At 35.6% G+C, this 27533-nt stretch overlaps 2 protein-coding genes across 4 annotated transcripts in view; one reads left to right on the top strand and one right to left on the bottom strand.

The window, feature by feature from the left end:
* Positions 1-1177, top strand: part of LOC124949040 — a 143771-nt gene extending 142594 nt beyond the window's left edge. The window contains exon 4 of the mRNA XM_047493540.1: positions 739-1177. Within this exon, the coding sequence (XP_047349496.1) occupies positions 739-982 (244 nt within the window). The 3' untranslated portion in view covers positions 983-1177. The remainder of the gene's footprint in view (positions 1-738) is intronic.
* Positions 1-27533, bottom strand: part of LOC124949037 (tyrosine-protein phosphatase 99A) — a 337582-nt gene that overhangs the window by 304791 nt on the left and 5258 nt on the right. The gene's annotated exons all lie outside the window — the stretch shown is intronic.

Raw genomic sequence — 27533 nt, forward strand, 5'->3', positions numbered from 1 at the left:
CCGATATCAGAACATGATAATAAAATGGATAATAATGTATATGATATTTATATAAAGACTTCTCCATAATAATAGATTTAAATAAAAACTATTAAGTTAATGATAATAAAATAAAGAACTTGAATATGACATATGTAAAGTATATATTATATTCAATTAAATATATTTTATTATCCAATTAAAGCAATATGTCGGGTAGTAATGTAACATTAATGTTAATCACGATAATAAAAGATACATAGACTTGACCTTTTTTGCGTAAATTCTCGCAAATGAAAAACAGAAAAACAGAGAGAGAGAGAGAGAGAGAGAGAGAGAGAGAGAGAGAGAGAGAAAGAAAGAGAAGGGGTGATATTAATGTGATCTCGGGAAACCGGGGCACGCACCGAAGGGTCGCGATTGGGTAGGTTCGAAGGGTAAACTCAAACCCTCAGAGTAACATTGAATTATTGTATACATAATAGGGCTGACACCGCATTGGCACCCTCGTTCGCTATCGCTCTTATATTGGTATTGCTGGTCTGTTGCTGGTAATAGTCAGTAATAGTAGTAGTAGTAGTAACGCGTGTACTTGGGAAGGGGTATTATTGACACTCTTGCATTTCGTCCTGTCAAACGTACCGCTTGAATCTGCATACTCATACACATTTACACGCATGTACATGTATACATACACACACACACACATACAAACAAAAATATGTATAGTTATATAGCTCTATATTTGTACATTCTCAGGTATGAACGAGAACGACTCGTCTCGTGTCTAAACGACGAGCCTGGTAAACTCGCGAACGCTGAATCGTCGGGACAAACAAATCCATCAGTCAGCAATGCGAACCGCACACGCTTTCCTCCTGTCTTCTATTTGGCTGAAAGCCAGCCTGGTTATTATTTCTGTCGGATCGAAATATCTACGCTTGGATGGCCTTGCGAGAGGTTCGTTCGCAAAACGAAACGCTTCGTTGCGTTTGAGATCTAAACTTGCTAAGCTCTTTCTCTACGTTAATTGCTGTTGAGTATTCACAATTATTTCATTTATATGTTACGATGAAGAATACGATATTTTATCGACGAAGCAGATCCTTTCGAATTTTAGATTGCTCAACGTTATAGTGATTTAAAGAAAAATAACATTGTAATGTTCTTTTCACCGAATAATAATAAACGTCTTTGGCATAACACTTATTCCTTTACCTGTAGAAAGGATTCTATCAAAAGAATAAAGAAAAATAGTCGAACGGATTCCATTGTATTCTACTATGTTGTTGTCCTCCATTTCTCTTCCTTTCTCTCTCTCTCTCTCTCTCTCTCTCTCTTACTCTATCTATCTATCTACCTATCTATCTATCTCTCTCATCCCTTTTTGATCGTTTTGCGATCCACTCGATATCGTTCGTATCACGAATCGCGCGATTTCACTTAACTCGATTAAATCGGACTGCGCAGCTTTTTTATTATATATATATATATATCTCGCCCTCTCACTCTCTCTCTCTCTTTCTCTCTTTTTCTCTCTCTCTCTATCTCTCTCATTCTTCTCTCTTCAGGAATCTCTGCGGTTCTCTCGCGGTTTACTCTCGATATTGCCGACGGAACGGTGCTCGGCCCCTTTGATAGAGATAGCGTGATCCTCAACGATGCTCTTGTGTTGATTTATCTATACACACACACATATATATATATGTATATGTATATGTATATGTATATATCATGTGCGTGTGTGTGAGTATGTTTGTGGATGTGGACAAAGGAGCGAAAAAAAGGAAAACTTGTACACGGCTCCCGCCGTTAGCGAGATTGATCTTTATAACTTACGACGGCCACGAATCGTATGACTCATCGAAATAAAACATCCACGTCATCGTACGAGCAATGCTCTACTAGACGAGATATCGGCTTCCACTTGGTTAACAATCGTGTCCTGCGGCTACGTAAATTGGCCGTGGCTGCTGTACTTGAATACATACTACGATATTTATTATCCATAAATATGCTTCGTCGATTCTAAACCGTCGACGAAATTATTAAGAGAAATTTTTCCATTTTTCTTACAGCACTGGACACTTTAATATATATGTATATATATATATATATATATATATATAATACATGCTTTCGATATATCGTCCATATACGTACGTATGCATATACGTACATACATAATTACATATATACACGTGTATATAGGTAATATATATGCCAGCGGTAATTTTGTAAAGAAGAAAGTAATAAAATTTTTAAAGAGAATATTATCCCTTTATCGTTGGGAAAAGATGCTATAAAAAAAAAGAAAGAAAAAAAAAAAAAAAAAAAAAAAAGAAAGAAAAAAAAAGAAAAAAGCAAAAGAAAGAAAAATCACTATCAGTGGAATATAAGAGGATATTATAAAATAGGACGAAACGGGAAAAAACGATTTTTCTTTGGAAGCTTTGCGCTCAACTCACGCTCTTTTAATTACGCAGTAAGTAAAAGGGGGACAGACGGAAAGATAAACGTTGAAGACACACCGGCTGGCTCGTCAGAAGGTTAGGATAGAAAAGCGTCGTCCTGGAAGGCAATCGCACTTGGCGATTTACGCTTGCTCGCGTAGCTCAATATTTCTACTGTGAAAAAGACAGAGAGAGAAAGAAAGAAAAAGAAAAAAAGAGAGAGAGAGACAGACAGACAGACAGACAGACAGACAGACAGATAGATAGAGATAGAGAAAGAAAAAAGGAGAAAGACAGAAGCAGAGAAAACCAGAGAGAAAAAGAGAGAGAGAGAGAGAGAGAGAGAGAAAGCTCACGACAGTGTGCAATCTTCGTGAAGGTTTTATAACGTTTCAAGAAACGAGGAAGACAAGCTTGCTATGGAAGGATTGTTTCCTCGGATTTAAAAAGATCGTATGGTCGTGCGCGAGCTCATCCGCGCGTTAATAATTGCGGCGAATAAAAGTGAAGATGGGGAAGGAGTTGGACGTCGAAGACGAATCTTATGTAGTACGAAAGGAAAAGAGGAAAATGTCGAAGAAGGATGCAAAGAGAAAGAAAGAAAGAAAAAAAAAAAGAAGAAGAAAAAGAAGAAGGATGAACGAGAGAAGGAGGAATATCCGACGCAAACTAAAATCACTTTCGTACTCGGCAAACTAGTAGATTGCAACTAGTGCAATCGTTCGTGTCATTCGATTTAACTCGAAAGGCATCGTAAATTGCATTACGCTTGTGGGAAGGCCTACGTACACGTTATACAGAAATTTTTCAGCCACGTAAAAAGCACGAAGGGAAAAAGTTATGATATTTCGATAGGAAGAGACGAGGATTCCAATTGCGGCAGTGTGAGGTTGTGTTACCTTCAAAGAATATCGAGGAAAATGGCCGGTTAGCCGAATGAGGGAAACTGTAATAAAAAAAAAAAAAAAAAAAAAAGAAAAAAAAAAAAAAAAAAAAAAAAGAAAAAAAAAAGGAAAAAAAAAAAAAAAAAAAAAAGGAAAGAAAGGGGGGAAGAAAAAAAAAAAAAAAAAAAAAAAAAAAAAAGAAAAAAAAAGAGAAAAAAAAGAAAAGTCGAAAAAATAGAAGAGAAAGGAAAATCAACTGAACGAAGAAAAATGTTCTACGCTTTTCGATTTTTATTCGTTTAGGATTGTATATTGGATTTGAGCGAAATCGTTAATCGAACTTCGTTGTATGGTTAATCGATATAAAAAGTATTTTTCGCAAAACTGAATTTTATATGAAACTCGTCGAGAGTTAAGCGAATACTGACCTATATATAAATCGATAGGAACGTTATCGATTTTCTAAGATCTTTGAAACGTTATCTTTACTGAAATAAATAACCAGAATGGGTATACGGGGTTGACTCGTAAAACGGATGTTGATAGCTTATGAAGGCGAAATCTTGAAGAAATAAATCATAAATAAATCGTTTCCTTGTTTTTTTTTTTTTTCTACCACGTTATGCTTCGCCGTTATTCTCTCGAGAAAAAGAAACGTTTCTTCGGTTGATACTTCTCCGCTATGATGACTTTTCTTTTGCCGTTGAAGAAACTTATAAGCATGCCTTTCGAAGAAACACCGAGTATCCACGAAGATAGGAGAGTTTGTAGATTGTTCGAAAGGAGATAGAGAAAGATAGATAGATAGATAGATGGATGGATGGATAGATAAAGAGAGAGAGAGAGAGAGGGAGAGAGAGAGATGGAGAAACGTCGATGACAAGCATCTTAGGTCGATGCAAAACAAGAGACTACTCGTAGAAGGAGGAGACGAGAAGAAACGCTTGACCCAAATCAAGCGGGAGAGCTTTCTGATAAGAAATCCTGGAGAAGCTCGATTCTCGGGATCTTGGAAGCGTGTTAGAACGCCATTACTATGACGGTAAAGCCTATAAAACATCTCGATCATTCATTTAGCGAAACGTCAGATGCAAAATTTCCTCTAAAGCTAAATTCCGTTTTGGTTGTAGCGTTGAGCAGTTCCCCGTTGATTTTGTGAGACAAGGTGGGTGGGTCAATGAATGGACAGAACTAACGTATATACGTACTGGTGTACCTTCGTCTACGTGTATAAGGTGATAGAGAGAAGAGGATGGTAAGGGTACTGGACACTGCATCGCTAATTAGGAGCGTCCATTAATCGGCAATTGCAAGGTGAAAGGTCTTCCTACGTTTCCTAGGCAACTCCATCAATGTTAACGACGTCCTCGTATGAATGACACCAATCGATATCTTTATCAAATTAATTCTTGTTCGATCGTTTAGAACGAACGAGGACTTACTCGTCGTCTTTACTTGAAAGTGCTCATGGAATTGCGAGCCCTGGCGATCTATTACTTTCTTTCTCTCTCTCTCTCTCTCTCTCTCTCTCTCTCTCTCTCTCTCTCTCTCTCTCTCGATTTAATGTTGTTATCAAGAAAATTACTGGCAAAGGATAAACGATCGTTTATAAGAATATATAATAAAAAGGATGTAATATAAAGTCTACCGTAAATATACCTGTTATTATTCAAATTACCTTCTTTTGTCGTTGCCTTTGCTCTTCTTTTTTTCTTCCTTTTCTTTTTTTTTCTTTTTTTTTTTTTTTTTTTGCCTTTTCTCTTTTCTCAACAGGAAAAAAATAGCCAAGCGATTTAATAATCATTATTTTACTTTACTCGTGATATACTTAAGAGTTCGAGTTTCAAAACGATTCACTTAATTCGCATGTGAGAAACGTTTCTCTTTAATTAATTCCAAAAGAAAAGAAAAACTCGATCGTTCATTCGTCGACTTTGTTCTAGTCGTTTCCTCTATCTCAACGTAAGATACTCCCTCGTCTTACTCCACTTCGCTCAAGCCCGACCTTACTACTTTCCTTTATAATTCTCCGGCTGGCTCGAGCCAAGCGAGATCCTATAAGTCGCAATAGGAGAGTCTATTACGAAGGGGATCACTTCTGTAATTTGAAAACCCGTTTGATAAGCTTCCCTCGATTTCTTCTACTTCTTCTCGGTCCTACCTCTTCCTCTCTTCTCAGGTTCCTTTTCTTTTCTCTTTTTCCCTTTTCTTCCTACGTCAACCTCTCCTAACTCTACTCGTTCGCATTTCCACGGCAATATCTTCTATATAGACAGACAGACAGACAGACAGACAGACAGACAGGCACATAGACACACACACACACACACACACACACACAGACACAAATATATAACTAGTAATCGCGAAAATCCTCTTTTCCGGATCGTTGCAAAACTATCTATCATCGAGCTTCCGATCGCAATTGAATTCGATAAGCGAATGAATCTCACCAAGCGTGTCTTTCTGCATACGTTCGGTTCCTTTATGAATTTCTTCATACTCACTGATCATTGCGAGAACAAAAATGATAAAGAATAACGAAAGAAAAGAAAAAAAAAGAAAAGAAAGGAAGAAAAAAAAAATGAAAAAAAAGGAACAAGAAGAAAAAACAACAACAACAACAACAAAAAAACAACAACAAAAAAAAAACAACAACAACAAAAAATCAGAAAAAGAACGAAGAACAAAGATAAAAATTAAACGGAGCTTGTTGTTTTAGGAATACAACGTGATAATGTTCAACGTGAGCAATCGATATATCGAGGAAGAGGAAGAGAAAGGTATCGACTCTGTTGGTGACTCCTTTGACAGAGCAATCCGAGTTTCGGATGTCTAATCTCGGCTACCAACGGCGAGCTGTTCATTTCCCTGCAATTTCGATTTCACGACCGAGTCAATTTTGCCCTCTGCTATTCTCCCTCTCTGTCCCTTCGTCTCTCTCTCTCTCACTCTCTCTCTCTCTCTCTCTCTCTCTCTCTCTCTCTCTCTCTCTCTCTCTCTCTCGTACGTCTCTCGAATCCCTTTCTCGCTCTATTTCGTAAAAGAGACGCGGGAACAGTGAAGAGAGGTAGATACAGCTAGAGAGAGAGAGAGAGAGAGAGAGAGAGAGAGAGAGAAAATGGCATATACATAGTGAGGGAGAGAGAGAACTCGTTTCACGCTCGCGCGAACATTATTGAGAGAGTGGTTAAGGGACTCTCCAGATTTTTTTATGACGAACGCTGATTTCACCATCGTAAAAAGTCATAAGTCAAGTATTCTAAAGTCTTATCGTTTTTAATAACTCTGTTATACGTAACTGTTTTTGATATACTTAAAGAGAAATAATGTAATAAATGTTAAAGATGTAATATCGCGTTAATTTCGTCGCATTGAAACAAACAAAAATATATGAATTTGAAAGGTATCAATTTTTCGTGAAAAAGAAATTTATATTATATGTCTCGTTTTCACGTCAATTCCAAATTGAAATCTTACCGAGAATATGCTGATATTAAAATTCAATGGAAAAATCGAGCGAGACCGAAGCGGCCAAGAGCGTACTTCGTACTTCGGCTAAATCGCTGCACATCGTGTCGAGGGTTAAACGAAACGAGGCAAAGGGTCGAGGGCATCAATCTTAAGAAGCGTAATGATTTCCCCGAGGATATTCTTCTCTTCTTGGAGAAGAAGAGAAACAAGAGGAACAAGAGAGAAAGAGAAAGAGAGAAAGTAAGAACGGCACCGAGAACACGCTTTTACCATGTTTTATTAATATCAACCTATTTATTCGACCTCGCTAACACCGCGACAGATATCTTCCTTCCTTTCTCCTCTTCCCTTTTCTCATCCCCCTTGCTTCGTCAGATCATTCGCAGGATCGTGAATCACTCTAATTAACGGATTCGGTGTTGGCAATTTGAAAGACAAAAGAGCTACGTCATTATGGCTTAAGAGGATATTCTAATTTGCAGGGTCGAATATTTAGAAATTTTTCTAATTAATTCTTTTTTCTTCTTTTTTTTTTCTTTTCCCTCCCTCTCCCCCTCATTTTTCCAAGTATGTCCACTTGAGTTATAATGACTTATAATTAGTTTTGTTTCTTTTTCTTTATTTATTTATTTTTTTGTTCTCTCTCTCTCTCTCTCTCTCTCTCTCTCTCTCTTTTTTTTTTCTTCTTTTTCTTAATTAAATACGTTGTTACTTTCATATTACGAGATTACTGAAACAATTTTAACAACAACATTACCTCCTTTTTCAGTCATTAAAATCAGATTTAAAGTTTATTTAAGTAGAAAGATAATTAAAGAGAGATTTTTTTCTATTTTTATTTTATTTTATTTTTTTTCCCCCTTCTTTTTCTTTTTTTTCTCCCCTAGTAAAGCGTGCTAACTTTCAAACTGATTGCTTCGTTACTTCCAGAGATATTTACTCAGGCCAACGTAAAAAAAGTGATTGCCAGATAAATAGATCGAAAGTTTCAAGTTTCTAGAGATTCTTTTTCTTTCTTTTTCTTTTCGTTTTTCTTTTTCTTTTCCTGTTTTTCTTTTTTTTTTTTCCTTTTCATTTTTCCTTTACCCAACGTTCAATATAAAATTTGACGAACATATTTTGCAGATTCCAATTTTTAAATAAGAAAATTTAAGGAAGAAAAATATTCGTCGTTTAACGATCGTCTCTCGAATTCGTAATACTGAAATTGTCGAGAGAAAGAGAAAAAAAGAGAATAAGCAAGAAAGAGAAAGAGAGAAAGAGAGAGAGAGAGAGAGAGACAGAAAAAGAGAGAAAAAATAAGAGAGAAAGAGAAAGATCTAAAAAGGGAGATCGAGACTTGGCTTATAAGACGATCTGGCAGCTCGTTGTCTCGCCCGATTCGCGCACAGGTGAGCCGCAAATCCTCCTTCTCTTTCGTCTTCTCGATGTGTGGAGGAAGGAAGAGTCAAAGCGGCCGTATGGCCACCATTTTGGAAATTCCGCTCGTCTCCGGAAGCTGTCGCGCCAATAAATCAAGAGACATCTGCGACTTCTGCGACACCTTACTGCGAACACTAGCGTCACGTACGAAGCATCTTCTCTCTCTCTCTCTCTCTCTCTTCCTCTCTCTTTCTCTCTCTTCTCTCTATCCCTCTCTCTTATTCTTGTACCATCTACTCTGGCTACCACCACTTCTACCTTCTCCTCCTTTCTAGTTTTCTATCCTTTTCTCTTCTCCTCCCCTTCACTACATCTTCAAACTAATATTATGGTTTGCACCGAGGACAGCACGCTTTTCCCACGAGGTAAGCCGACTGTTACTACTCTTTTCGTGGCTGCTATTGTATATATATATATATATGTGTGTGTGTGTGTGTGTGTGTGTGTATACATATATAATATGTATATGTGTATATATATATATATATATATACCTTTGTAAGAAAGAGAGGAAGTTTTCAGAGGGAGAGACAGAGAGAGAGAGTGAGAGAGAAAGGAAAAGAGGGAGAGAGGGAATGAGAGAGAAAGATGTTACAGATGTAATAGAAGTCGCTTGGTATACGATCGGAGAGAGTGGATATCAGGGTCGACTCGGTCCAAGTATCACGTTGTTACGCTCTCCTGCCTAAGCGTCTCTCAAGATCGGAGTTCGGATATAAACGAGAAAGAAACATGCTTACTACGTGCTTTTGATATTTCGTGAAAATCTATACATCATCAATCGATTGGTATTCAACGTGCTTCGTGAATCGAGTGTAATAATTGAAAGAAACCTTTGATTATGTTAATTAATTTAAACGATATCGAAGATATTTCATCTTTAATTCGTATATATAATTAGACATGAACAAATAAATTAAATGTAACATATTGATTTAGAAATTTAATATTCGATTGAAGTGAAAAAATATAAATTACATTAAAATTACGATTGAAAGATATAAGATAATAAAATTGAAGATAATAATAATTTAAAATTAATGTCAGAAATCGATTATAATTTGAACGAATCTAATTTTACTTTTTAATATCCGATAAATTTAAATTATTGAAAAGTTAGTTAAAAACCCAAAGGAATACGAATCTGACCAAGAGAGTTACGTACAAAATCAAAAACGATTGAATATTTCTATGTAGTATCGCTTCGAGTATAACGTTATCGTTATCCCATCCGTACATTACTGTCGCGGTAATTGAGCGCGAATACACCTTTGTTCATTTATAAAGCGAACCACCATTATAATCTACGAAGAGACGACGATACAGCCTCTAATGCAAACGTCGAGGCACCATTAACGAGCCATCGCAAATTTTGGTTTTGACTTTGGTGCAAACTTGTTCTCTAACGTTTTCACTAGGGTATAAATATATTATGAGAGTACGTATCTGTACTACAAGAACGATTAAAATTTATCGAAAGAAAAAGAAAAACGAAGTAAGAAAGATAAAAAAAGAAGACAGAAAGAAAGAAAGAAAGAAAGAAAGTAAAGAAACTTAAAGAAAGATTCGTACAAATTTATTTTCAGTTCGTTCATGCAGAAAAGAAACAATGAGAATTACGATCGATAATAGTTAGTATAAAAATTGTTCGAAAAGTTTTGACTACTTGAAACGATTGATTTAAAATTCAACGTTTCCGATAGAACTAGCGAATTATCGAACGTTTCTCGTATTATTGTCCCTAAAAGAAGAGAATTCTCTACGACGTAGAGAGAAACATCGGGAACGTTCGAACGATTTTCACGTAAAGTCTCAACGACTAAGCTTGTCGTAGGTCTCGACTCGAATCGAAACTTGGAGTAGCTCGATGAAGTCCGAGTACTCGACGAAGTATCTCGACGAACTTGGAGTACTCGATACTATCGTATATATGTATATCGAGTGCTTCTATTCGACGCTGCTTGACCCAATTAAATCAGAATTTCGAATACTCAAATACGCGTCCTCTTCTACTGCTCTCTCGCCTCCTCGAAACGTGAAGCTTTTCATACATATATATATATGTACATATATATATATATATATATATATATATATATATATATATATATATACACGCGCACGCACACTTGCGAATACATATGTACACATATCCTATATGTATAGAGATATATGTATATTCGTGCCTATACGAGCTTCGAAAATCTCCCCATGTTATACGTTTACACCTCAACGCGTGTCAGATTTTACGATTGTCCCTCGACATTCCGTTCCGCAGCACGCGATCCTCGTCCAGCAGAATTGGATTTCAAAACTTGCCTATAAATTCTGAGAACCTGCGCTATCCGATTGATTTGTCAAAATCAATTTTAAAACCTGGGACGTAAAGCAAGTTTATACGGGCCGATGCGCGATTTGCACCTTCGATAGAAGCTATTGAATTCGAGGTAAACACGGGGGAATGAGGAGTCGGAATCCGAGAGGCTGGAGAGATTCTAAAGCTTCAGAGAAAAATTTCTTCATTTTGTAAGATTTTCTTTTTTTATAATGTTGGTAATACTATCTCTCTTTTCTCTCTCTCTCTCTCTCTCTTTCTGTCTCTATTTTCGTCTTTCTATCTTCGTCTCTTTTTTTCATACTTTCCAGACACTATTGTTGAATATTGAACAACGTGAGATTTGGAAATCAAATTAAAAATTCTTTACCTACGGAGAAAATATATTATGCATTCCTATCACTTTCCTTTTGTCAATCTCACTCACATGATGGTGTTATGAAAATGAAAATTTAATGTAAAATTTAACGATTTAACCGGAAAAGTCATACACGAGGAATGTAGGTATTTGCATGAAAAAGTATACGTATGAGATTTTTATTAAGACCAATGTTAATGGTAGAATAAAAATTGTTTAAAATAAACAGATGCTTCCTTTCTAATTAGGATAAAATATAAAAATATCTATATTAAAAATATTCGTTTTTATTAATTAAATATCGATAAAGAGTAGGAATTTATTCTAAATTTTAATAATTTGTGATATTTAATAATCACTTTAAAATAGTATTAACTATTTTAAAAGGTAAGATAAATTGATTTCCAATTCCCGTGATACAGTTAAAAATTCTTTTGAAGTAATGTTGAAAGCCAAATCGAGTCAAATCGAGCTAAATCGAGCCGTGCGAAATGTTTGCCAACGTTGGCCGCCAGTAAGATTCGCTTACGTGTCGGTACATAATTAACTAAGATCGCCGGTAACTAAAGCAAATTCGATGTCAGCATCCGCATTAAATTGTCCAACGAGATTTAAACGAAAACTCGAAATGGGTATCAACTCGGTTAAGTAAGCAATTTTTATCTACTTAACGTTCTCAAATATTTGCAATAGAGAATTGATCATTTTTATTTAACCAATTATTTATCAATTATTTAAGAATAATCAATGTTTAATTTAATACAACGTTAAACGTACGTTTATCAAAATCATAAAATATTTTCCTTAAGTACATAAGCATATACACACACACACACACATATATACATACATAGATATATAAACACCAATACAAAGACGACATTCGACTCGAAGAGATGTCGATTTAAAATAGATTCGAAAAAGATGCAAGACGTTTTAACACGGATGGAAGGACACGCTCGTAATGTAAGCCAGTTTAGCGAGTAACGGTTGGAACCTTCTAACAAATCGCTTCGCATCGACGGATTCAGAAATACGAAGGTGAAGAAAGCGAAAAAAAAAGAGAGAGAGAGAAAGCGAAAAAGAAAAAAAAAGAAAAAAAAGAAAGTTAGATCACCATGGGCGTATATGGTATGGAAAATCAATTGCCATGTTTCGTTTTCCTCCCTTTTCCAACGCTTATACCCCTCACACCCCATAGCATAATACCCCATCTCCCTTGCCACCACCCTACTTGACGGCCACCCTTCTCGATACCCCCATCTTTCTTCTCGACCAACATCGGTTTAGTCGGCTTCAAACCTTCTGAATAAATATAACATCCGAGCATTCTTGACAGGCGAAGCCCCCTAGGTATGCACGCGGGAAGGACGTATAAACGAAATAAATTATGCACCCTGACACTTCGCACTTCGCCGAGCCACGGGTAGAGTCGAGACGAAGAAGGGATATATATATACATATATATATATATATATATATATATATGTCTGTATGCGTGTGTGCTGAAGCGAAAGAAAGAGAGGCAGGAAGATGTATACGCGATTTAAACTTCAAGACGCGAGGAATCGCGAGTCCTTCGAAGATTGGTTGCGTCCTCTCGACGTTAGAACGACGAAGAAATTACTAAACTCGTAGGAACGACTATCATAGATCTTTTCCTATAGATACAAATTCATATTAGATCCCATTCATATATATATATATATATCTTATATATCATACAAATGTTCCAATCTTCAACAATAGTTTTATATAAATTATTCAATTGATGAGACTTTTTCAAAGATGATTTAAATAATATGATATGATATATCAAAGATAATCTTTTCTTCTTAATCATCCTTAACTCTGATTGCTTACAGAATACAATTCTCCCAAAAGATCCCCTAAAATCGTAATAAATAAGGGACACGTAAAAGGACCAACGAGAAATCCGTATGATACTTTCTCTATATACATATATACATATATATGTATATGAGTATGTGTGTAGATATGTATGTATACATGTGTGTCATGTGTTATACGTTCTCTTTATCTCCTCTCGACGAAAAGCTCCGAATTAAGGGATCTAATCTTTTAAGGCCTTTTCGGGTTTTCGTGCATGCCAGTCGTTAGGATTCTGTTTACTTTCCTTATTGGCTCGACTAGTAACGTCACGAGTAAATAAGAATAGGATAGATATGAAACTATTACTAATCTCTCTATCTCTCTTTCTCTTTCTTTTTCTCTTTCCTTTCTTTCTCTTTCTCTTTCTTTCGAACTGCAACTAATACTGCATCTCCTACTTCACATGAATATTAATGCTTGTCGGTCGTTGTCGACGATGGGATCGGATGATTCGAGGGTATTACGTGAAGTATCGACGTGCGTGACGAACACCACAACGATAGGATCGTTTCTTTTGTTCGACGTTGACGCATAGAAAAAGAGAGAGAGAGAGAGAGAGAGAGAGAGAGAGAGAGAGCCCACCCTCGGAAGCGTGAAATTCGGGAGATGGATTTATCGTCGATCGAACGAATTATTTCTCCTTTTTTCCTTTACTTTTTTTTTTCTCTTTTTTTGTCGAACGTCCATTGCATATATTAAAGGAGGACGAAGTGGAAGGATCGATCTAGTGATTTTTTATATGTCAGATTTCTTCCCTTTATCTAGATATATAGCATCGATATAGCAGAGAAGTAAAGATATATATATACACATATAAAATGATATTTGAAATGTCCACAATAAATTGAATTAAGTTTCAATAAATGATATTCATATTAATCAATGTAAATGTAATTATTGATAAGGAAATACATACATACATACATACATACATATACATATATATATGTACATACATACATATATATATATAAACATACATATATATATATATATATATATATATATATATATATGTATGTATGTATTGAAAGTTGAAAGGAAATGTGATCGAACCTTTAACGAGAAATAAACGGTCCTGTTTGATATTTATCAGTGATGTACAGTAAACGGCTATCGGACGTATCATGGACGGCTCAAAGGCTCGTTTCCGAGCACCCCTGACATTGACACAGAGTGTAATTCGCGTTGGCGCGTAGAAAAAAAAATGTATGCGGCTTTAGCCAACGGTGAAAGCTAGTTTGCCCTACGGTAGCGCGATTAACTTTTCATAAATATGGAAATTACTCGGCTATTCTGCGTCTACGGCTCGGTTAACACCGCGGTCGGCCGTTTATATGTCGTTCGCGCTTATTCACCTTCCTACGCGAAAGCGCACGAACTCATTCGAACGATTCACACTGAACGAAAATTTAATCTCCGCGTGGACATCGTCCTATGACAACAAAATGTATAAAGTTGCTTACGTGTGATTGTAATGTCGATAGAAAGAGAAAGTATTGGTGAGTGGACGTGCCCTATGTATTACAGAAACTTGTAAATGAGTTCATTTGATATGGCAAATGAACACTTGCCTGACATTGTTTATACTGATATATAATTTTACGAATATCTCTGTTTTCATTAACATAAACGATATATGGATATTTACATTGACACATTATTTTGATTAAATATCATCATTTTCTCATTGTTTCAACAAATACATTTTTTTTCCCCCTTTTTTTTTTGTTTGTTTATTTTTCTTTTTTTTTTTTTTATTTTTAATCGTTCAAACTTACACGTTACTTCCTTTGTTTTTTTTTTTTTTTTTTTTTTTTTTTTTTTTTTTTTTTTTTTTTTTTTATTTAAACGTTCACAAACAAAATGACTCCGTTGACATTTTGAAAAGTTTTCGTTATGCTCCCAATTACGATATATATTATTATTCAAGTATATTTCTCTTTTTCGTTTGATTTAAAGTTGAATATCTTCGTAACCCGTAGACTATATCGTAGTACTCTCAACGTAAACTATGCGGCCGCGTTCTAAGGGGTCGAACTAAAGCGTAGGCGTCCTTATAGAAGGATGATAAAACGACGTCTGCACGCAAGATCATAATTAAAACGCGTCGTTGCAAGCAAGCTCACTTGCTTTATCCGAAATTACATCGTATACGAAGGTGGTAGTGTATAAAGGGGTCTATTACACGTATTTAAACGCAGGTAGTTTGATATTTTTAAACGGCACTCGACGATAGTTTGAGATAGTAAGAGAAAGATAGAGAGAGAGAGAGAGAGAGAGGGAGAGAGAGAAAATAAGAGAAGAAGAATGAGTGTCATAACTTTGCTTATTGTTAGAAAACTGATTGCGTAATACTTTGTATAGAAACGTACCTACATATATTCATGTATGTATAGAAAAGGATAAAGAAACTTGATAATGTTTCGTACTGAGAATTATTTATCGCGACAAAAGACTTTCTACACGATATCGGGTAGGAAGATATATAAAATCTTAAGATTAGCGAGTTACAAGAAATCATTCCGTTGGAGAGTGTAAATTATTCATGACGGAAGAAACGCAAATGTGAAATTTCTACGAAGATTTCCAATGAACTTTGCTTTGGATTTTTATGATCTATTTGTAAAAAAAAAAAAAAAAGAAAAAAAGAAAAAGAAAAAGAAAAGAAAGAAAATAAGTGAAAAATGGAAAAGGGACAAGAAAAAGAAAGGAGAAAAAGAAAGTAAAGTGATGAACTTATTTGAGAAATTCGTTTGGATCGTTACCTTACCGAAGACGTCAACGTCAACGTCGACGGAATTCACTTCTTTTTGCCAATTAAATCGTTACATCGGTGTAACCGAAATGAAACCGTACTTTTTATCGGGATTAGAAATTCATGACGGGAAGCCAGTAGTAGGCGGACCTCTAATTTATAACTCCGTTCTTCGGATCGTGCCTAATGGAGCCTCAACAGGCGATTCTTCGACTTAATGGGAGCCTTTTTATATGGAAATCGATAAACTCGGAAAGTTCTTCCACCCAATTCGCAATTCTTCCTCTTCGTTCTTCTTCTTCTTCTTCTTCTTCTTCATCTTCTTCTTCTTCTTAACTTACTATTTTCCTCTTTCCCGATAGATATGTGAGATTTACACGGGGGCATCGTCAATCTCGTTACCAGTAAATTTTTATAAAATTCTCGATCTATTATCTAAACCTCTTATTTGATTTTAAATAATTTCATAAGAATGAAAAGTATTTAATCGCAATTATGAAAGAAACAAAACAAGCTCTTTGATTTTCTTCTATTGTATATTTCATTTCAATAGTAATTTCCTTCTCTGTTACTATATATATATATATAAGAATGGGCAAGCAGATAGGCAGACTATTCAGTAGTAGTAGCAGTAACAGGGAAAAGGGTCGCAGTATTCGAGTGTATTTCCTTCCGCGGAAGTTCGACCAAATAGCAGGCGATTCGCGAGCTTTTGTCGCGAGTGCATATCCGGAATGTGGATGGTGGTATACGGGAGTTTGATTAAAAAGAGATTCGTCGTCGTGCCGACGAAACGTCGACGTCGGCGATGCACCACCACTACTAGTAGTAGCAGTAGCAGTTGCAGTACCAATAGTAGCAACAGTAGGAGAAGGAATATATCCGACAGTAGTAGCACAGGGTCTACTATCTAACAGTAGTTTTGTGCTACTCTCGAGGATTACAGTCATATGTGCACGGCCGCAGATCCACGGGAAGTAAAATCGTACGAGGAGGACTCGGCAAACGCGTCTGTCAAAACGGCTTTTTCCCACCTTTTATTGAACGCGAGCGGTGGTCGCGGCAATCGCAATCGCAATACCTCGTTCCAATCTCCTCCCATTCTCTCTCTCTCTCTCTCTCTCTCTCTCTCTCTCTCTCTGTCTGTCTCTTTCTATTTTACTTTTTCTCTTTTCCTCTTTCACATGCCTCTAAATCTTTCGTTCTAGCCTAGAAACCAACCACTCGTTCGATTCTGTCTTTCTCTTTCCCCTTCTCACTCTTTCTCTCTCACTCTCTCTCTCTCTCTTTCTATTTTTTTCTCACTCCCTTTCTCTCTCCCATTCTCTTTTTATACTCTGTCTCTCTCTTTCTCTCTCTATCTATCTATCTATCTCTATCTATCTACCTATCTTGTACCCTTCACATTTATCGAGAATTTAGCAAGAACGCGTTGAGCGATTGGAAATCGCCAGTCTTGAAACTTTAAGCGAGCCATAAAACTCAAAGGAGCGTTACTACGACTGAAATTCCACTAAGGACGGCGAGCCTTCGTCTAAAGTCGTCTAAAAGGAAAAGGAAAGAGAGAGAGAGAGAGAGAGAGAGAGAGAGAGAGAGAGAGAGAGAAAGAGAGAGATTCTCTTTTATATCACTTTTTCTTATGAATTATTCTTATATTTATGTTTGTAATTTATTATTACTGAATTCATTCCTTCTTACAATTTCAAAAATTCATACAACATTCGAAAAGTATATGTTGAAGGAAAATCGATAAATTGATTTTATTATATTAATGATTAATGAGAACATAAATGAAAAGATAATTTGATCTTCTTTGAAATGGTTTTTGTTTCATATCTTTACGACTTTTCATTCCAAAAATATAGCTTAATGAAAATTGTCATTCATAATTTGTCGGTACAGCTGTACATAGTAGTAATAATACATAGTAAAATAGTGATATAGAATAAATTCTCCGAATTTATTTACATCGATGCTATCTGCGAATTTTTTTCCAAAAATTATTCTAAAAAAAAAGTTACATAGCTCGATCGATCAAAATAAATAAATTTTGTTTATCTTGAAATATCATTAAAATTAATAATCATATGAACTTGAAAAAAAAATCATTTTGTATGATATTTTTTTTCTCTATCTTTCTTTTTATAATTATATAAATATACATATATATTTATATATATATATATATATATATATATATATATAATTATAAAAATTATTTAACAACTTTTTATGAACAATTATTTTATAAAAAATTTTTTAACTCGAACGAAAATCATTTCTAACGATATATTTTTCATTTTTAACGATATGTTCGTAATTGTTACATAACAATTTGTTATAAACAATTAGATAAGAAGAAAAGGATATTATTTTTTTTCTCCTTTATTTTTTTTTTTTTATTTTTCAATTCGGAAATATCTTTTTCATCTCTTTACGTATTTTCGAAGGAGTACCCGAGCAAGAGGTAGGTCGTATTGGTGCTAAGAAATGCGATAGGCGTGAAAGATATCGCTCGAGTTGGAGCGATATATCGCGAGCGAGGAATTCCTTGTCTACAGTCACGTTACGTCGCGTGCTCTTGTTAATGGATCCATCGTGCGCCGATCGTCACGAAGATTTATGCGTGACGAAAAAGTTTATATTTTCTCTATTATTATCAATATTATACTGATTAATAATAATGATTTCATCGTATACAACAATGTTACATTTTATATTACAATCAATGAACTATTATAAATATTAAATAAATTATAAAGAAAATAGACAAATGATATAAAAAGAGAGAGAGAGAGAGAGAGAGAGAGAGAGAGAAAAGAAGAAATATAAATAAAAATTTTATTTTTTTTCTATTATTATAAATATTATATAATAATAGTATATAATGTATTATGATCAACGAACGATTATAAATAATAAGACAATGAGAATAAATATAAAGACAATACGATAGAAAGAAAAAGAGAGAGAGAGAGAGAGAGAGAGAGAGAGAGAGAAGATGAATAGAAAAAGAGGGACAATGGTAAACAGCGCAACGGTGGGTGGGTGCCTATTCACTCGTTTATCTTTTCATAAAGTTTGTTTCGTAGTGAGGGAAAAGTTCGAAGTACGAAGTAAGTTGTTACCGGTTGAAGGAGATCTAGAAGTAGTTGAAGTAATAATGTAATCGGATTCCTTTTGGACCGTTGGAAGCTGCTAAAACTTAAGGTAAAAGGAGCCAATGAAAATTCGCAAAAGCCAATGGAATTAATAAGACGAGGCTGTGCCGCTATTTTCCCCGCGCTTCCATTCCGAAACGTAATAAAATGTGAAATGCGAATTAAACGCAACCTGAACGAGATCTTACTAGCGGTCGTCGCTTCATATTTTATACCCTTGGGGCAAAAGATACGAACTCCTCTCACTTTTTCTCTATTTTTTTTTTCTCTTTCTTATTCTTGCAATGTGCTTGCATTTATCTTTTTCGACATCTTCTAACGTTCGTATCTTTCGATGATTTTAAGTATTTCTTTTTCTTTTTCTTTTTCTTTTTCTTTTTCTTTTTTTTCCCTTTTTCCTTAAGGGTATAATTTACATAATTAAAATAACGAATGAGGAAAGAGAAATATTTTCTTTAATAAAAGAAATCATTATACGTTTGGCGAATTGATATACTAGTGGTAATTTTGAGAAATTCAAAATAAACGAAATTTATGAATTATATTATGGCAATAAAATGAATTAGATTTTTTCGATATTCTCGCCTCCTTCGTCCTTTCATCTCTAGAAAAATATACGTCTATACTTACGTAGTTCGTAAATTGAAATGGTTCCAAAAACGTTTTCAATCGATGATTCGAAATTATGACTTTATCTTGGCATCGATAAAAGGAACGATCACGATAATTTCGCATAATACAATTCAAATACAATAATACGCATAACGTTATTATGCAAATCACGTCGTTCACGCACTGATTTCTCTTTCCTATTACAATTCTGTTCTAGTATCGTTGAAATGGTGTTATGAGTACGAGCGTATAATATCTGTTTATCCGATATATTAAAAAGCGAATCTCGTTTGTGGGATATACAAACGACTCTGTGATTAAAATTCCTCAAATCAACCAGAATAATTAAATCCGTTTAGAATGCTTCACTAGCACTCAGAGTTCCATCCTCTCTCTCTCTCTCTCTCTCTCTCTCTCTCTCTCTCTCTTTCTCTCTCTCTCATTTCCATCTACCGTGACGTTCCACTGAACTAAACAAATCACGATTCCAATTATTTCGCATTAACTGTACCACGCCTGATCGAGATCGTAAAATTCCGAACCGATCAGTTCGACTCGCTTAACACGTATATATATATATATATATATATATATATATATATATATATATATAAATATATGCATAAATAAAAATCGAATCGCTTTCAAGCGATTTATTGAACACATTTCCCATGGACAATTAAAAATTTTTTTCGTAGAGATAATAATAATAGTTGTAAAAGGAAATCATATATATATATATATAGTTAAATCTAAAGATTACTTTAAGAGATAGTACCAAAGTGGCTGATCTATCAAGGAGATTAACTTTAAGTGGGAATTACTCGATAATGCGTAACTAATAGCGCGTTCACGACAGGTTATCGATAATGAGGGGACCACTGACGCGCGAAAAGCTTAACGCTAATTATCGCCTGAAACACCCTCAGTTGAAGCGCCCATCCACCCAACCGGGCCCCTCCCCCTCCCCGCCCCCTTCAACTCGCCCTTCCCCATCTTGCCCAATGGTGATTTTTCTCCGATAAGAAATTACGGAACTGAAACGGGGAGTTCGATAAAAAGTCTCGAACTAAAAATGTGTCTCCCTCTGTGATCGTAATTACGTTCACGTCGCGATAACCTTTCAAGATCCAAGGAAGATCGATTTTTGAGCATATCTCGTTACGTTCACCTAATGAAAGAAATTTTACGAATTCCATCTTCTATCTGCTTATATATCTGACTTTATTTCTTTCTGTGCCTCTTTATCTTTTTCTCTCTTTCTCTCTCTCTCTCTTTTTCTCTCTTTCTCTCTCTTTCTCTCTCTCTCTCTCTCTCTCTCTCTCTTTCTCTTTGTGTGCGTGTTTGTATGTGTGTGTACGTTATCGAACGATCGTTTTCAAAAACTTCCGAAAGCGAGGCAGATCAAAAGAACCGCCGACGTATGTACCTCTTCTGTCATGATTTCTTTTTCTTTCTTTTTTCCCTTTTTCCCCTCTTTTCGAAAGCGCTCGCATTTCCCTTTTTTCCCTTTGCCTTTCCAGTCGATACTCGCGTGGTTCTCCTATTGTGTTCTGGCAATATATATATATATATACATAGCGACTATACTAGGACCTGGCTCGTATCCTCGTCGATTCCCGCATGCGTTAGGGGACCATTTCCAGGCATTATGATTGCGGAATGGTTCCAGCCGTTGTGTTCATAGTACCGCTACACTTTGTATGAAAGATTAGACCACAGATGAGAGAGACAGAAAGAGAGACAGAAAGAGAGAGAGAGAGAGAGAGAGAGAGAGAGAAATGTAGAGAAAGGAAGACAGAGAGGAAGAGAGATAGCCAAACACTTTACCGATGTTGTTCATGCCAGTGAATCGCTTCGTAAATATCTATGGGTGTACTTAAGGATGAGAGAGAGAGAGAGAGAGAGGGAGAGAAAAAGAGAGAACTTTTAGTATAATACTTAAAATCGATCATGAAAGGACCAATGTTATCATAGTAACGTTTCTTATATTCATTATCCTTATCAAAATCGTTTAACTCTTTGACTTGCTTTACTGTTCAGACACGAATTTTCCAAAAGAGAGGTTGAGATAGAGATAGAGATAGAGATAGAGATAGAGATACTGAGAGAGAGAGAGAGAGAGAGAGAGAGGAGACATTAAACTGTTTGCACGTAGCTCGAGGAACTTTGGTAATGGAGTAAACGGACTTAATGCGCGTCACGATTACGCGTTAAAGCGAAACTGTTACCGCTCGGTAACGTGTTACTTCGAGTTATAGAAATTTCGGAACGCTCGACTCACCGCGAAACCGTTAAATCGAGCTTCGAGAGAAAACGTATTATCCTATTAGAACGATGACAGCTGTCCGAAGGAATAAAATAAGGTACAGTATTGTATATAAAGCTTTCTAGGTAAGCCTTAATAAACTATTACTCTCATGACGACCTAGTTTCGTAAACGGAAACGATGCGAAAATGCATTGCGGGTTTCACTTCCATTTTATTAACCGTTACTATTGCATTAACTGCAAAAACAATGGTATCCACCTATCGATTTATACGATATATCTCAACGGAGAGAACGATCGATTGTTCCTCGACTATTCGCAATAATCCGACTTATCTACGGTTTATCGATCTAATAAATATTATTTCTAAATAATAAGAGAAAGTTAAAGTGATATCGCTTTTTTAACGTATTTGCATTATATTTAATTCAATCAATTCGATCAAATGGAAATTAAAAAATATTGATGAATCATTGTTGAATCATAAAAGTTCGTAAACTATGATTGAAAGTTTAGATCAATGATTGAATTCAATCTGAAAACATCGAAGAACAAAGTATATATACTGTATCGAGCGTACATTTACAAAGTTAAAGAAGATTACAAAACTCATCTTGAAAAGCAGCCGAGTTTGAAAATCTACAACGTAGTAAATCATTATTGTTGAACGAAGAATAATCAAATACAATTGGTCGCTTTTATAAATTTAAAGGTAGTTTCGATTATTTCGAAGAGAATCTGTAACGAAACGACGAAGCTTTACCATTGACATGCGATCACAATGGTATCACAAAGGGATTGCGATTGGAACGCTGACTTTCACGAAGTATTACGAGCAACGCGGAAATCTCCCTGGTAAAGTTCGTTCGCGCGTGCATACACAATAATGCAGACCGCGTACACGGCCTGCTTGATTAATTCTATACGCTCTATCGAGAATCAGCCGTGAGCAAACACAGAGAATGACCGTTTATCTAGCGCGAAGCTTGTAACTCTTTCGAGTAAAAGGGCGGAGTCAAGATAGATACTGTTTAATCATGGTTCGATCACCATTATGTATATCATTTTCAATCGTGTTTAATTTAATCATTGGAATATTCGTAGTTTGTATCTATTGTAAATAACTTACATAAACAATTTGATGCGTATATAATTATATATGTGTGTTTGTGTATGTATTCAATAAATAAAGAATATGATTGAATAGAATATGAACGTAAAATAAATATCTCTGTCGTTTCTTTTCTTTTTTTTTTTTTTTTTCTTCTTTTCTATTCAAGTTAGCAAATTATATCACTTCTTTTCCTTCGGAAGTCAGAGAAGAAGAGAAGAAAAAAAAAAAAAAGAAAAAATACAAAGAAAAGGAAAAAAACGACAAGCTCGTTCAATTCTTAATCGTTCTTGAGAAATTCAATTTCATCGATACCAATGACTGGTCTAACTTATCGCAAACGCAAAGGCATTCACAAGAGCACCTTACTTTTCCCTCATTTTACTTCCCACCATCTTTTCTTCTTTCTACTCGTCTTCTTTCTCTATCTTTCCCTTTTCTTCTCGTCGATCGATATTTTCATTCTAAGGCGAACTCCCAACCTCATCTCCGAAGGATTTAAATCTTCGAATTAATTCCCTTTCGTTATGATCGGACGTAAATCATTGACGACGTTGCTGGGAAATAAAACTCGAGGTCCCTTGGGTGCTACTTTACCATCTCTTTTCTAAGTTTCATAAGACGAAACGATCATCATTGATCTCTCTCTCTCTCTCTCTCTCTCTCTCTCTCTCTCTCTCTCTCTCTCTCTCTCTCTCTTTTCTTTTATACTCAGAATATCATTCAACATATAAATGCATAGACGAACGTACTTATGCAAATGATGTGGCATCACCGAATCCTTTGACGTTATTTCTAACAAAGTTCTCACTTTACCATGAGTTCTATTTTAGTATAAGTCAGGCGAAACGAATATCCCGCGGCACAAGACAAGAATAATAGGTAATACCATTTTACAACCTTTTCGGTTCGTATAAATTTTCTTTTTTTCCATTTCCTCTCTTTAAACTCCGAAAGCAGACATAAACTTGGACTTTAATTTCAAAGAGAAAAAGAAAAGAAAAAAAAAAAAAAAAAAGAACAAGTTCCGATCTCTTTTACGTAAATATCATCGTGATCGAAATGTAAGTCGGCGAGGTTACCAGCCACTGACCATGATCTGGATTCCGGCCAAAAAGATTATACTCCGTTAGAATGGCCTAGAAAAATATTTGATCATTTCGTAATTACATTTACATTATTATGGATATGTTTGAAAATTATCGTTTAAATATATATCATATTATCGCATACACACGATTCCTTGATATCGATTATGAAATTAACGGCGATAACAGCTCGGTCGATAACGGCTTTTCCATCAGAGAGAAAGGGAGAGAGAGAGAGAGAGAGAGAGAGAGAGAGAGAGAGACAGAGAGAGACAGAGAAGCGCTTTCCCCGTAATATAGGGTAGCATTGCTCAAAATCGAATCAGTCGTTTCCCAGCAAAATTAAATATACGACCTCGTCTTGGCAAGAAAGTGTTGATAATTACGTGTTGGACGGGACATTTAGAGAAAAAAAGTAAGGTCGGTATCCTCCAAATTTGATGCACTTTAAATGTTAAGTATCTACGTGAGATACGAAGTTAAAACGAAATCCATTTTCGGACGCACGTGCGTTCTTCATTTTCAACTTACTTTGCTCTCTGATCCGTGACATCGTCGTCTTACATTTTATCCTTTCATCCCCGACTCTTTTTCTTTTTCTTCCTTTTCACCCTCTACTTTTTTTTTCTTTTTCTCCTACTTGAATATATTTCCCTTACGTAATACCTTTACGTTTCGCGCGTTTCTTAAACGCTAACGCTTCGAGGATCAAACGAGAACTTTTCCTTTCTGAGAGACTTTGGCGCGTATTTCCAGGGACGAAATATCATCCAAAAAGAGGAATGTAATATATCGTTTATGACTTACAAAACTGAATATACGAAGAACTAAGATTTCATTTTCAATTTTTAATCAATGCTCGACGATAATTTGTGAATAAAAATTCTCCGGATCAATTTTAGAAGTACAATAGAGGATAATACTTCTATGTATACGGGTATACGAACGAACGTCTATTGTGGGTTCTCTATTGTCGATTCTTTCGAAATACGATCTATTGGCTTTTTAATTTTTAAATCGAATTTTAACGTTCTCCCATGCTTGGAATAAACGATCGAGATATATCGATGAGAGGAGACCCAACAATCTCCTATTCTCCCTCTTGTGTCGTACAATCTACGAAGGACGTTGCATGAAAAGATGAAAAAGCTATGGTGTAGTGGTATATTTTATAAAAAATTATACGAACGAGTAAGTATATGGTATATAGATAGACGCATAGAGAGACGCGTACGCGGAATAAAATATGTACCCCGAAGCGGTTCGTGAAAACGGGACATGTAAGATTTCGAAGTAAACTCTTCCCGTCGACAAAATATATGGTTATGAATCCGTACCTTGTAATTCCAAGAATTCATATTTTTGCAATGGAATTTGTTAAAGGGATGAGAAAATCCAAAAACTTGAGAACTCGAAGTCCCATCGAGAAAGGACTCGACGTCGTCGCTTCATAATAAATTCACTCGTTCATAAATTCTTTTGCAAGAGGTCAAAATTATTTCTGACCCATCCCCAACACTTACCTCCCCGCCCGCCCGCCCATTGAGATAACGAATCACCAAGTACTACCCAAGAATTTCTCCAATTAACATTCGTTCAAAATGTCATGCTCTCGTCGCGGTGGCATCTCCGATAGTTAATCGATAGCCGTTCGAGCTTTTGGAAGAGAATTCTGCAATTTCATCAGCCTCCTTTCATCCTTCGTCTCCTTTCCTCCCGCCCTCCCCCTCCCCCACTTTTCCTTCCCTGATCCCTCCCCTTCCCCATTTACTTCTCTCCCGAACCTCTTTAAACCCCCTTTTTCCAACTCATCTTTTTTCGCATTTTCCATATAACACATTTGCCAATAATGTCCATGTAGATTAAGAATCACTTATTGGGGGAGTTAGAGGTGGAAGCCTAAACACGAGTTGAAGGAAGGAAGGAAGATATGTAAGTTAGTATAAAATCAAACAAGTAATCTTGCGAAATGTAGCCATTAATTGCGATTCCAGCGTATATATATATATATATATATAAAGCAGGCACACGGTTGACAGAGCAAAACACATGCACACATTTGTTAAAATGAGAGAAAGGAAGATAGAGATAGCGAGGTCACATAGTGTATGGATGTACTCAGAATACGTCGTACGTACGTATGTATATATATTTCATACATATGTTTTGTATACGCACACCCTGTAAATTTTCAACGTATATAAGTATATACGTGAACATGCACGTAGATACCTACATTCCTTAGGTCTAATTCAGAGAGAACGCTCCACTATCTCCGGAATGCGACCTTTCTTCGTGGTGGACGGTTCATTTACTTCCCCCTCGTCTCTACCACATCGTGAGGGCGTTACATTTAACGCGATATTCACTCGTAAGTGTTCATTAAAGCCGACGTTAAGCTTGGCAATGTGTCTATATATGCATATGTGTACGCATGTTTATATACATATATATATATATATGTGTGTGTGTGTGTGTGTGTGTGTGTGTGTGTGTGTGCATGTGTGTACATATGGAAAGGATCGGAGCGAAACACGTATATAGAGCGCACAGATAGGCGTTAACGGTAACGGTAAGATTTATAAGCGCCATGAGAGGTGTCGAGTCGAGAGGGACGATAAGGAGGTCAGAACGTTACGATTGTTAGTGTCCCATTTTCCGGCCGACATATTTTTGCAGTCCCTTTGGGACCGAAATATAACGTACGTTTCGTTTCTCCGGTTTATGTCGTTTAAAATTCTGACCTGTCCTTTTTCTTGATCTTACTTCTTTCTGGACTGATCAAAAAATCCCTTGAAAGAACTTATTTGTTTTCATTTTTATTATACCTATTTTTTTTCTCCCCCATTCTTTTTTCTACTAATCGTCTATTATACCCTCTTTCTCTTTTTTCCCCTCCCTTCCGTATTCTCTTTTCATCTATCATACGATCTTATTAACGAGCACCGTTTTTTTTAATAATCGTCTCTTCAAAAGCTTCCGCTAAAAGCATTTTATCCATTCGAGCGGAAAGCTTAATGAAAATCTACAGGTTGATAGGTATAGTGCCCAGTAGCCGAGAATATAAGTCTACCACTCGTCGTCGTTATTCTCGCCCTCGTCGTTCTTCCGCCGAAGCTTTACACAAACATTAATTCGCGTATATGCCGCATGGAAAATGAATTCCCTTGAAATGTTACTATCCACCGTCGTTGTCAGCTTTGGCTCGATATTTGCGGTTGCGCAATTACATCCTACGCTTACATCAAATTTTCTAATAATAATGAAAAGTACGATAACGTCAATTTACTTCAATTTACTTGGATTTAACGCAGAAAAGAGATTATTACTTTATTATATTGTCAATTATATGATATTTTTTTATTTCAATAATAAACGCTGATTCGAAGTATCACGGTAAAACATTAATGATAAATTAAATGTTAAATAACAAATGAGACGCGCATGAATTATTTCCCATTATTTTATACGTTCCAAATATTATCCCGTTTTTTTTTTTTTTTTCTTTTTTTATAGACGAAAACGCTCGCAATAGTTTTTTTTCGTTTTTCTTTTTTTCCTCTTTTTCTTTTTTTTTTTTTTTTTTTTTAACACACGAAACTCTATAGAAAAATATATTTCGACGTTTACGCGATTTTATACTTTTGTATCAATGTATGCCTTCGTAACTGCTCGATATCAAGTTCACACTTCGTTACTTGACCTTTGTATTTCATTAGTAGTACGAACCATTAG

Source organism: Vespa velutina, chromosome 5, assembly GCF_912470025.1.
Source record: "Vespa velutina chromosome 5, iVesVel2.1, whole genome shotgun sequence".
Lineage (NCBI taxonomy): Eukaryota > Metazoa > Arthropoda > Insecta > Hymenoptera > Vespidae > Vespa > Vespa velutina.